Raw genomic sequence first — 13,993 nt, 5'->3', positions numbered from 1 at the left:
AAATATGATATATGGACTGTATCAGATTCCTAAAATCTGAAAAATTCTGAATTCTGAAACAATTTCACCCCAAGAGTTAGAATAAAAGGCTTTAGGATTTTATTAGACAGAAGTGTGACCAAATTACTAAAAAACAAAGGAAATTTTGGTCAAAATAAAGGAAACATTACTCTTCAATCACGGAAAAATGAATGATGACTTAACCTGCTGGGGCAACATGTAGAATATTCTAGCACTATAATTTAAGAAGAATGTTAGATTTACTTGGTATCTAACAAAGTGCTTGGTACATGTTAGACACTAGATAAATATTTGTTGAATGAATAAAAGAATGAGTACAATGCATCATTCAAAAGCACAAATATATCAATTTATCCAAACTGAAAGATTTCTTATCATCTATTCCCAATATCGATATCAATATCGTCTATTCCCTTCCATTCTGGTTTTAATCCCCAACTTCCAGACTATCTTTTTTTTTCTTTTCTTTAAAAAGAACCTTTAATAAATGGTCCTGGGAGATAGCCTCATCCACCAGAGGGCAGACAGCAGAAGCAAGAAGAACTACAATCCTGCAGCCTGTGGAACAAAAACCACATTCACAGAAAGATAGACAAGATGAAAAGGCAGAAGGCTATGTACCAGATAAAGGAACAAGATAAAACCTCAGAAAAACAACTAAATGAAGTGGAGATAGGCAATCTTCCAGAAAAAGAATTCAGAATAATGATAGTAAAGATGATCCAGGACCTCGGAAAAAGAATGGAGGCAAAGATCGAGAAGATGCAAGAAATGTTTAACAAAGATCTAGAAGAATTAAAGAACAAACAAACAGAGATGAACAATATAATAACTGAGATGAAAAATACACTAGAAGGAATCAATAGCAGAATAACTGAGGCAGAAGAATGGATAAGTGACCTGGAAGACAGAATGGTGGAATTCACTGCTGCGGAACAGAATAAAGAAAAAAGAATGAAAAGAAATGAAGATAGCCTAAGAGACTTCCCGGACAACATTAAACGCAACGACATTCGCATTATAGGGGTCCCAGAAGGAGAAGAGAGAGAGAAAGGACCCGAGAAAATATTTGAAGAGATTATAGTCGAAAACTTCCCTAACATGGGAAAGGAAATAGCCACCCAAGTCCAGGAAGTGCAGAGAGTCCCATACAGGATAAACCCAAGGAGAAATACGCAAAGACACATAGTAATCAAATTGGCAAAAATTAAAGACAAAGAAAAATTATTGAAAGCAGCAAGGGAAAAACAACAAATACCTCCCATAAGGTTAACAGCTGATTTCTCAGCAGTAACTCTACAAGCCAGAAGGGAGTGCCATGATATATTTAAAGTGATGAAAGGGAAGAACCTACAACCAAGATTACTCTAACCTGCAAGGATCTCATTCAGATTCGATGGAGAAATCAAAAGCTTTACAGACAAGCAAAAGCTAAGTGAATTCAGCACCACCAAACCAGCTCTACAACAAATGCTAAAGGAGCTTCTCTAAGTGGGAAACACAAGAGAAGAAAAGGACCTACAAAAACAAACCCAAAAAACTTAAGAAAATGGTAATAGGAACATACATATCAATAATTACCTTAAATGTGAATGAATTAAATGCTCCAACCAAAAGACACAGGCTCGCTGAATGGATACAAAAACAAGACTCAAATATATGCTGTTTACAAGAGACCCACTTGAGACCTAGGGACACATACAGACTGAAAGTGAGGGGATGGAAAAAGATATTCCCTGAAAATGGAAATCAAAAGAAAGCTGGAGTAGCAATACTCATATCAGAAAAAATAGACTTTTAAATAAAGAAAGAGACAAGGAAGGATACTACGTAAAGATCAATGGATCAATCCAAGAAGAAGATATAACAATTATACATCTATGTGCACCCAACATAGGAGCACCACAATACATAAGGCAAATGCTAACAGCTCTAAAAGAGGAAATCGACAGAAACACAGTAATAGTGGGGGACTTTATCACCTCACTTACACTGATGGACAGATCATCCAAACAGAAAATTAATAAGGAAACACAAGCTTTAAATGACACAATAGACCAGATCGATTTAATTGATATTTATAGGACATTCCATCCAAAAACAGCAGATTACACTTTCTTCTCAAGTGTGCATGGAACATTCTACAGGATAGATCACATCTTGGGTCACAAATCAAGCCTCAGTAAATTCAAGAAAATTGAAATCATATCAAGCATCTTTTCTGACCACAACACTATGAGATTAGAAATCAATTACAGGGGAAAAAAATGTAAAAAACACAAACACATGGAAAAATAAATGAATAAATAAAATAAATGGTCCTGGGACAGCTTCCTATTAACACACACAAGAAAATAATAAAATTAGTACCTTGCTTTACCTTATTTTACAAAGATAAATTCCAGATGGACTAAAGGTAAAATTTTTTAAAACTTTCTGAAGACAATACAAAAGAACATCTTTATGACATCAGAGTAGGGAAAGATTAATTAAATAGGACACAAAGTGTAAATCACAACAACAAGGTTGATCAAATGGACACCAGAAGATACTTATCACAGAGTATTGTCAAAAATTTCTCTTCCCCCGGACTTTGAAGGTCATGTTTTCCCCAGACTATCTTGTAATCCACAAACCACTGTTCTTGGCTGCCTCAGAGATTTTGTTCATGATGCTTCATCTGTGGAAATACCCATTCCACCTAACTTCACCTGATGAAACCCTACTCATTTTCAAAGATAGAAGGCCTGTATTTTTGAAGAAGCATTCCCAAATCCCTCCAGGAAGAGTTAATCTCTCTTCCTCTATACACTCAAGAGTACTTGACACCTACCTGTAAATGGCCCAGATCACATTCTGGAATAAATTTTATTTTTGTATGTATCTTGTTTCCCAAACAAATTTTAGGTTTCTTAAGGGCAAAGGTTATAGTTTGTACCCACTCCCCAGTATCACCTAATGCCATTACTTGTGCATATTTATAATGCAAAAATGATCGAATTAAGTCAAAATTAGTAAGAGTGAAAAAAGGCCAAAAACTAAATTTGAATCATGAGAGTTAAAAGAATACAGAAAGTACTGACAAGAGTCCTGGAACCACTCTCTGTTTTTGCTAATACATCTTTAGTGCTAGCACTATACCCAGCACTCAAAAGGATGAAACTTATTGAACAAATGAGCTAATGTCTAACTTGGGGGACAGAAAACTAAGATAACACATGAAAACAGTTTAAAAACCTGTAAAGTAAAAGTCTAGAATATTGAAGAATAGTGTTGTTATATGTTGTTCCAGAAGCAGAACTCCAGATCATGCATTAATTTAAACAGAGCCACAAACTTCATTAAATATAAGAACTTTCTATTAACCACAGTGGTTTGGTAATGAAAGAGGCTGCTTCATAAACCACCTGGTTCTCTCTACTTATGGTCCAAGCAAAGGGTAAATGATCTGTTGGGAATATTCCAGGAATATTTTCTTAAATTGCTTCTCCAAATGGCTGAACTCAGATGTTTACAAAACTACCTCCATCTCATAGAAGTAAGATCTAAAAATTTAGATGTTTTGGTATTTTAAACACCTAGCTAGAATCATATAACACTAAATATAGCTTGGCACTGAAAAATAAATATTAATCTCAACAATTATTTCATCCTTAAAAAAACAAGCCCATCAGACCTGAATAACCTAATGTTCTCTGAAGCTGACATGAATGAAGTTCATGTACTTGTTCAAACAGAATGATGATCACGTTGACACACAATGAAAAGATTCTGTTATCATTACTAACAGTATTGTGTCTCTGAACCACACCTGCTCATTGTTACATATGAAAAGGTTTTAAACTATTTTTCTTACATCGATACAACAGGAAATAGTGCTTATATGTTAAAGAAATTATAAAGCTGGAGTAATTCTAGCCAAATTTCCAAAAATAAAAAAGCCTCAAAAAGGCTTCCTTGGGACTTCCCTGGTGGCGCAGTGGTTAAGACTCTGTGCTCTCAATGCAGGCGGCCCAGGTTCAATCCTGGCCAGGGAACTAGATCCCACATGCATGCCGCAACTAAGAGTTCGCATGCCACAACTGAGGAGCCCATGTGCCTCAACTAAGGAGCCTGTGGGCCGCACCTAAGACCTGGCGCAACTACCTAAATAAATAAATTTTTTTTAAAAAAAGGCTTCCTTGATAGGGAAAATGCATACACATATATGTGTGTATGTATTTATGTATGTATTTTTATACATAAGTGTGTGTGTGTATCTCACCATTGCAGATGTCCATAACGCTTTATAACTTTCAAAGCACTTTCACATTTTCAAGAAACTAGATTAAATCAACTTTAAAGGCAGGAAAATGCTTATTTATACCTAAAGCAACAGAGGATCTGAGGCATGTACCCCAGGCCTCAATGCTAGTAAATGTTAGGAAGATTTACTAATCCCCACTCTGTCCTCCCCGCTGGGTAAAATCTCAGAACAGAACGTGATGTTCTCCACGTCAAAGGCTGAAGCGTTGAGTGTGCTTATTAAAGTATGTGTACAGTGGACCTTAATTTTTATGTTACTTGAAAAGGGCCTCGTGTTAAACTGTGGCTTGAAGACATATTCTAACAGTAGATAATCATTTATTAAGCACCCTACGTAATAGGAATTTGCATGAGACAATAATAATTCCTTCTTCAGCTGTAATGAGGACTTTAGGTTCTTTTTGATTATTATTTCCCTCCCTTCCTTATACACACCTGAGCGGTCACTATTTTCCTAACACTTCCCCACATACAAACCTCATCTCCTTCCTGAGGTCGCATCAAGGACACCCGGTCATACTGCCTCCGCAACAAAGCCCAGAGTGCATCCAGCCGACCCTAAAGGGAAACATGATCTGTAAATCCCTGCGGAAGGTACTCGGCCTCTGCTTGTTAAATAAATGAGCTAAAATGAAGAAGGTAAAGCCTTATTTTCTCCTCTCATTTCTTTCATAAATTTAATGAATAAATAAATAACAAAAATAGAGTTTCTTGTTACTGAGAAATATTCAGTTGTTATAAGGTAAACTGAATGTCTGTTATTTGATATACCTTGGTCCTCCTGCAGATGGTTGGGGGGGCCGGGCAGGGAGACTAAAAGGATTACACTTTCTCTAGGAAGTTGCCATTAAATCCCACAAAGTTTGAACAGTCACCTTAATTGGCGTGTACCACTTTGTCTGAGGAGGCTGGAGTGTGGGTTTGGGTCGAGGTGGTCTGGGCCTAAGGGGCTCCTCTGGTTCTTCAGGAATGGTCACCACAGCATTTTTGGCTTTCTCTAGCCTTGCACCTTCCTCCGTAGATCCTTTATCACCCCAACGAACCTTTAAAACAAGGGGAAATACTGATATCAGACATATAGTGGCCTAGAGGAACAGGCTCTCGTTTAGTTGGTTCTTTGATTCACCACTTCAGAGTCCAAAGATGAGTAGGTATCCTAGCTCCAAATTCCTACTCTTCTGAGATTTAATAGGTTTCTCACCACTCATGTATTTAATATTAAGATCCTAGAAATAAAGATCCTTTATAAAAATCTGGCATCTATTAAATCTGATGCAGCCATTTCTCCATTGTTTCAAGTAAGGAGTTAATTTGTGTTTTACATACGAAATGCATGACAGTGTGTAACTCTATTCTCTAATTAGGTATGTTCCCCTTCTAGCTAAACACATACCCGTATATACTGATGACACTGGGTGAAATAGATGGTAATGATGATGATAATTAGCATTTATTGAATGATTATTATGTGCCAAGCTGCATTTAATCCATACAAAAATGCAATGAGATAGATACTATGTTTTTGCTTCCAGATGAGGAAACCGAGACACAGAGAGGTTAAGTGATGAGCCCAAAGCCACACAGCTAGTAAACAGCAGGACAGGGATTTGAACATATGTAGTCTGAAGGGGGCAGTAAGTTTCAAATAGGTTTGAATTTTACAAATATATTTTATACAAAGGAGTTAATTTTTCCTTCCAAACTTTCCATCAAGTTTGACTAAGGCAAAAAGTATGATTTAAAATTTAGCCTTTGGAAGTAAAATAATTATATATTTTTTCTCAACTTTGTAAAGCTCAACTTTGTAAAGTAGCTCTCAGTCTTTACTTCCTCTACTCATATGAGTATGGTTATTTGACATATCAATTTTTCATTGAGGAAGACAAATCTGAAAAGATTCTGCTTTGAAGAGAAAAATTCCGGGACACCAGGGAATTCCACAAATTTGGGAGGATTCCTTTCTCTGAAAAACCTAAACATTGAAAACAAGAAGGTCAAATGATGTTTTCTTTATTTTTCAATGAAAATTGGCTAAATTTTAGCCAAATTTTTTCATGTGTGGCATGTGAAGAAGTTGTGGTCCCTGGAGAAAGGCTTTGTCCAACCAGGAACAGTAGAGAAGTCTAAAAACCAAGGACGTTACCAAAGAAGACAAAGATAAGTGAAGCTCTAAAAAGAAACAGGAAGGCCTGTCCAGGGCACACAGTGGCTCACCAGAGTTGAATAATTTCTACAAAGAAAAAATGATTAAATGCTTTTTAAAAGCATTTTAATGACCTGAATTAGTGGGTAGGAATACAGATGATTACTGTTCATAGAAAGATCTATTCATAGCTTCTTGATAAGGCTTACTTAGATGTTTTTACTTTTTTTTTACTACAATTTTAGAGTAGGTTTTCAATTTCAAGTGGACTCTGTTGGGTCATTAAAATGTATCTGTATGTTTCAGTGTTATCAGTGGTACTAGAATGTTCTTTATGAGGTCGTTAAAATTGTTTTAAACACCATTAAACCTTTAGAACGAGACAGTTGGCTTTCCTTCCAGAGAAATGACCTTCTCTTTCAAACCACAGTGTCTTCACCTAGATAAACTAAAACTTTAAAAATCTTTAGATATATCTAAATTGAACTAAAAAACTTTAAAACCAGGACACATCTCCTGCAGTTGTAAAGTCTCAATTTTAAGGGAAAAAACAAAAAACAAATGAAGATACATAGTCAAATAAATATATGAGTATCATAACAGAGAGAAGTAATTCAGAGTAGAAATATAAGTAGGTAAAATTTAGATCCATTCAGAAATGATAGATTTTTAACTTAGATTTTAACTAGCCCAGGCTTCACAGTTGATATCCTAGAGGTAATGGTACTCATATTCTTCCTCCAAGTATCATTGTACCATTCTCAGATAAAGAACACGAAGACAGTTGAACTAGAGTTCTGACCCAACATCGCATTTCTAAACGTGCGATACATAGTTGCTAAGGTCTAAAGGAAATGCATTAAATAAATCCATTAGTGTTAGTTCATGAAGTAGCTGTTTTATCATTATTATCACCATCACCACAGACGATACAACAATCAATTCTCACTCAAACTAGGAAACACCTTATATAGAGTTTTCCTAAAACGCTTAAAAGCAATTAAATATATATACACACTTATATGTATAAATTTTAATATTTTAGTTTGACCACATTGAGATAGTCAAAAAGGATAAAAGAATAACAAGAATAGATTGCTAAAGGCAGTTTTAACAGAATTAATATATCTGACTTTTTACTATTTAAAAAAAAGTGCAAGCTTGATAGCTAAATTCTTCCAATTCTGCTTGGCTTTAATGATAAACAATGAAATTCCATAATTTCCACAGCATATTTGGAGGTTGTATCATAAAGGAGCAATTTCAGAATTGAGAAAAGAAACAAAAACAGTTTCACGCGGAACTGGCAGAAACACACATTTGAAGCCATTAGGTATTGTGGATCAGTTGTGCTAACAGCTGTTATTAACATCAGCTCAGTTCCAGCTTTCTGCAAACTGCGATTATGATAGTGTTTAAATATTTAGGAGGAAGAAAAAATTTCTAGGTAAAATCCCTATACTGGCTTAAAATAACATTGAGTTATGAAGATTTATTCTTTAGTTCAGATGTGCTCATAATTTCTATAATTCCTTTCACTTTCCACAGTTTAAACTGCGGAATTTTTTTTAAGGAAAATACTTTTCAGGTTTGAATAGGCACGGTTTTAAAACAAGTTATGTTTTCTATTTTTCCTCTCCAAGTTTAAATTAGTTGATGTTTGAAAAAGTCTAAAGGCACTTAATTCCTAGTTTATTTTTTTCTTTGTTTTTTTTTGGCCTCACTGTGTGGCATATGGGATCCTAGTTCCCTGACCAGGGATTGAACCTGTGCCCCTTATAGTGGAAGCATGAAGTCTTAACCACTGTACCGCCAGGGAAGTCCCTCAGTTTATTTTTTATTGTGTATTTTTATGTATCGTGTTTCCCCTTTGTGAAGCCCACATTTACTTTCTCATTTTTTTCTTCATTCTCATTCCCATTTCCATTTCATTGATGGAGTACTACATAAAATGTAGCCAAAATTATCCATGGCTAAAATGGACTCTGATTTATTGAAAGTGGGTGAGTCCTTCTCATAAATTTTCTTCAGCTAAAAAGCTAGGGCAATATAATTTCACATTAATTAAGCGTCAGTAACTAAAACACAAATAAATAAATTTCAATTAAATTTGAATTAAATTAAATTTTACATTTTAAGTAAAAGAGTCAATAACTCTTAAAATGTGAAATGTGAGTTACTCAAGAATGTTCATGGGCCCTTGGCTTTCTTGACCATATTCCAATAATATGCCTTTTAACTCAGAACCAATTCAGGAGCTCATGCATAAACTTTTCTTTTCTGTAGAAAGAGATCTTAATCTTTGGAACATGGAATATTGGAGTAACAAAAATCTGCCACAATTCCTCGTGTTTTTAGCAAGAACTAATATATCTGAATCTCATTGTCATGTGGTATTTTATATGTGTGGATTTCAAAATGGAATTAAGTTTATTATTCTGAATATAAATTAGTACATGCTCACTGTCAAATAAGTTGGGAACAAACAGGGAAATATATAACACAAATTGAAAATCACTCCATTCAGAGAATGCTACTAACATGTTGTGCTATTTCCTGTCAAACCCTTTTCCCCCTGCATACATCTTTTTATACACACATTTTGGAATGAGACTAAATAAACTAAAAATAAGCTATGACAGATTATATCTGCATATTCACATGTAACGATTTTATTTACAATTGTATTTTTTATATACGTAGGGACATCCAATCCACACTCTCCCTAACCTCTCCAATCCTAGAATGACACAACAAAGGCAAATGAAAGGAAAATACCTTCCTTCCATCTCAAGCAACAAGAGCTAGCCTCACCATGTTCTTTTGTACTGCTTGATATTCCCAATTACCCACCTGCAAACACAGAAGCAATATTTTCTCCAAAAGACAAATGTAGTAAGTTCTAGCACCTGCCTTTTCCATGGCTTATTGGCAATGAGGTACCTGTCTCAGAAGATATTTCAGCAATAAAGTGGCAAGCTCTTAGGGAAATGTGCATTATTTTAAGATCTAATGTGGTCAAGAAAATGAGAATCACTATCAGATGACTTAACCACTTTAGTAATGACAGTCATCTAAGTTAAGTCTGGGCTTCTTTTGAAGAGTACTGAAATTTATGCTGAAAATGGGAAATTCTCCTCGGGAATCTGAATTTTATTGAAATATATAAAAAGAGAAAATTGTGGGACTTCCCTGGTGGTCCAGTGGTTAAGACTCCACGCTTCCACTCCAGGGGACACGGGTTTGATCCCTGGTGGGGGAACTAAGATCCTGCATGCCACATGGCACAACAAAAAAATAAAAAAAAAAAAAGAAAGAAAGAAAAGAAAATTGCAACAGTTGTGAGGTTGTTAATTAGCTTATTGATTTTTTTAAAATTAATTAATTTATTTATTTATTTTTGGGTGTGTTGGGTCTTCGTTTCTGTGCGAGGGCCTTCTCTAGTTGCGGCAAGCGGGGGCCACTCTTCATCGCGGTGCGCGGGCCTCTCACTGTCGCGGCCTCTTGTTGCGGAGCACAGGCTCCAGACGCGCAGGCTCAGTAGCTGCGGCTCACGGGCCCATTTGCTCCGCGGCATGTGGGATCTTCCCAGACCAGGGCTCGAACCCGTGTGCCCTGCATTGGCAGGCAGATTCTCAACCACTGTGCCACCAGGGAAGCCCAGCTTATTGATTTTTGCTGGCAGTAATGGGACAAAGCAGATATGACAGTAGGAGATGTGCAAAGATTGCAAAACACATAAAAACTCTTTCTTATCAAGAAATAAAATTAAAGAATAACTAATAAGAAAGAAATGCCAGGATCTGTGTTTAATAATAAAGTCACCATATCATGAGAAAATTCCTCCAATCTCTCCTCCGGGAGGGATGTTGGCCTATCTATGCTGTTGTTAAGGGCTCAGTGCTGACAGTGCTTGCTTATTATTAATTAATCCATCACTTTGAAAAATATTTCTGTGGTGGTAAGAAGACCTCATTTCATCTTCAAGATATAATATTTAAGTTCAATTATAGTCCACATGTTTTGCCAGTCTAAAAATTTAATAGTCTATAAATGATATTTAATATTAATTTTGATTATTCATAAGTGGTAACTAAAACCTGTAAAAAAAAAAAAAAAGCCTTAAATGTACTTCCTCTACATTTGTGATAGGGTCTTATCCATGATATTGAATATTTTAATATTTTTCTCCTCAAATAGTACTTAACTATTGGATCTTTTCAAAGACAAGCATTGTTGCAACTTTAAGTAGCTGGCTTCTTCAAAGTTGATGTTCTCCGTAGTAATTTTTTCCAAAATAGTAAAAAGAAACCCTAATTTTCCTTTGCCCTTTAGAATTCAGACATCTTATCAATGTAGTTCTTTGACTAATGAAGTCAGTTCTTCTTGAATAGTTCTGAAATGGCTAGGATTATTCCATAGAAAAAAATTGTCCAAAAAAGACCTAGTGTTAAGTAAAAACGGATGATATTAGGATACTGAGTTGTGAAAAGTACACTTTCCATGGCTTGATAGTTCTAAAAATACATATCCTAGATTAGCAGCTTCTAATTTTTTTTTAAGATACCAACCTCCATTCTTTTAATTCCTCCAACCCCTCGACCACCATAATAAGAAGCATCCACGGTTGGCCATTTCTTGGTAGGCAGAGGTTCTTCTTCCTCCTATGTGGACACAAGTTTTTAAAACTGAGTTTAATTAATTTCTTAAAATATTGCTTAGTCAGAACCAACTCACATTTAAATATTTTTCCAAATAATGACACTGATATGGAAGAAATATAGTAAAAATTATATGTAGCACATGTGGATGTACTTATGCTTATGTGCATAAATTTCAAGTGAGGTTCTACAGAATATGAGGACTCCTTCCATTCCACAATTTGAGGAATCTACCTTATTTCACTAGGCTACCAGAAGTTGCTCCTTAACTATGAGCATCATTTGGTTTTTCCAGATTTATTCATCACTTCATAGTTAAGAAGATAAAACATTAAAATTAGGACCGCATTTCAATGATCATTTAAAGCCTCAATGTATGTGTAAATTTAAACTCTGTGAAATTTGTACTGAAAAGATAGGTAGTTGAGAAGCTTTGAAAATGCACACCACCATATTTTCTGTTGTTAACACAATTTTGGCTAACAGAGTAATGTAAAAGTAATAATCATTTTGAAGAAAGTAATAATATCCTTAAACTGCCAGCTTGGATCTTCCAACTTTTTGTAAATAAGACAAGTGACAGCAGAACTATTGATATATTGCTATAAAAAGTAAATTAAATCTCTATGTACTATTGATCCTGATGGCTAGTCTATGTTTATCAACGTGTGAAGGTCCCGTTCCTCTAGCACATGAAAGAAATCATGAGAAGACAAAATATAATTGATTTTCATAATTTCAAAAGTCAATACATAGGTATCACAGTTATCTAATAACAATGTAATTGATCAAATTAGGGATAATATCTAAATACACCCACATCACTTATTAGGCACTCATTTACCTCTTTTGGCGCAGAGGGTGGTGGTGGAGGAGGATCCTTGATAACCTGTACCAAAAAAAACAAAACCAAAAAAACAATCAAATGCAGAAACTTCAGTGTCACAGGGAGGAGACAGAAAGGATGTATAAAAATAATTAGATTAGTAAAATACTGTTGTGGCACCAAAGATGTCTCAGATGAACCTAGCCTCCCAAAACATATGCCCCCCTTTTGAACCTGGGCTTGTTTGTAACTAGCTTTGGACTAACTAGCAACTACTAGGTTTTTTTTGACTAACTAGCTAGCTAACTAGCACATTCATTCATTTTATCTTTATGATATAGATATAGCTTCAGTTTTCAGGTAAATAACAAGAGCAAAAATTGTCAAATACCTTTCACTAAGTGGCTCTTCTAATGCAAACATTTTTCACTGGATTACAGTATGTCCCCTCAAATGGAGTAGGAATTTACTAAGTCTTCCTGCTTTGATTCACTGACTTTTTCACAAATTGACAATACAAAGTTAGCTTGCTTTGGATGCGAGAATAGAGAAATTAACATACTCTCTTTCCCCACCTTTTAACCTAGAAACAAATCAACCTCTTAGCCAAGAGTCCTTTCCTGTGAATCATTACTCAATATATTATTTCATGAAATTTGATGTGGTTAATTCTTTATGTGAGAGGAATACAGACTGAGATCAAACTTAAATGACCTTTACTGGTACTGGGGTATCTGGACTTTCATACCATCATGATAGAAAATTACTGACCAAGTGCCAGTAGTGTCTGATAATTCAAGTACACATCCAAGTCTCTATACTAAGAAGAAAAACTGTTTGAAAATATAACTGCTTCACTTCATCTAAGGTCAAATGTTTCAATTATGTTATTAAATTTTTAAAATTTTAAAACAATAGTAGCTCTGAAAATGAATATCATCAAAGAATTATTACTACTGTTCAGGTATATTCCTATTATCATGAATATGTTTTTTAAAGACTGCATATATTTTAAAGATATATACTGAAACATTTCTAGATTAAATGATATAATTCTGATATTTCATCAAAATAATTTGGGGTGGGGAAGTAAAGAGGTTATATATGAAATAAATTCAGCCATAAATTGAGAATCATTGAAACTAAGTAGACATGGGAGATTCATTATTTCACTTTGTCTCTTTGTATATGTTTGAAATTTTCCATAATGAAAGTTTTTTTTGTTGTTACTGATAATGTTTAGAGAATTGACTCATAATTTTCTTCATATATATTACTTTCATCATCAAATTTTAGTTTAGATCTAAATCTCAGGAAAAAAATGCAAACAGTAACTACAATTACATAGATATAACTGGACAGTAATTTAATCTGAATGAATCTTGAACTAACTCATTGTAGCATTCAAACTTTTGAATGCTACAAGAAATGCTGTTACTTCTATTTAACCCTTCTGTTTAATTCAATTTTGTCTTATCAATAAACATAAAATCCCAGTTCTTTTTACTGATATTGAAGGATAGAAATCTGTGAAGTTTTACATTTAGCCCAGAAACAAATGCCAGGAGAGGATAAAGATTTAAAATAATACTGTGGTAAAATAAAATAAAGGTTATCAAGCTACAGGTGCATTTCCTTTATAAAAAGGAAGCACTCATATTATCAACCTGCACGTCCAAAATCAATCAATGAAAACCAGATCTATCAATATTTCACAGTCAACAAGGTCAAAATCAACCTAATAAGCTTCATTTAAGAGCCAACTCTTCTTCCTATCTTCCTTGTTTCTTTCAAGTAAATCACTCTTTCCTTAAAGTTGCAGCCTTAAAATTTTCTCATAATCTATAATTTATTCTCACTTCTAAATGACTTCACCAAATCATTTACCATGTTCAAAAGATTCTTTGAAATATTCTTCTCTCTCTCTCTCCCTCTCCCTCTTCTATCTTTTCCTCTTTTCTTCCCCCCCACCATGAATTCCCCCAATCCTCTCAAAGCAGATCAGATTACCTTAATATGTACAGATGCCTATTTGTT

General features: G+C 34.7%; 1 protein-coding gene across 1 annotated transcript in view; it reads right to left on the bottom strand.

Moving 5' to 3' along the window:
• ANTXR2 (ANTXR cell adhesion molecule 2) overlaps nt 1–13,993 on the bottom strand; it is a 161,834-nt gene that overhangs the window by 56,580 nt on the left and 91,261 nt on the right. The window contains exons 13-16 of the mRNA XM_068542777.1: nt 11,975–12,019; nt 11,041–11,133; nt 5,202–5,369; nt 4,804–4,884 (exon numbers count right to left, since the gene is read on the bottom strand). Of these exons, the coding sequence (XP_068398878.1) occupies nt 4,804–4,884; nt 5,202–5,369; nt 11,041–11,133; nt 11,975–12,019 (387 nt within the window). The remainder of the gene's footprint in view (nt 1–4,803; nt 4,885–5,201; nt 5,370–11,040; nt 11,134–11,974; nt 12,020–13,993) is intronic.

The sequence above is a fragment of the Eschrichtius robustus genome, chromosome 4 (genome assembly GCF_028021215.1).
Source record: "Eschrichtius robustus isolate mEscRob2 chromosome 4, mEscRob2.pri, whole genome shotgun sequence".
Lineage (NCBI taxonomy): Eukaryota > Metazoa > Chordata > Mammalia > Artiodactyla > Eschrichtiidae > Eschrichtius > Eschrichtius robustus.
Note: the sequence above shows the minus strand (reverse complement) of the source record. Positions and strands in the feature narration are given on the sequence as shown.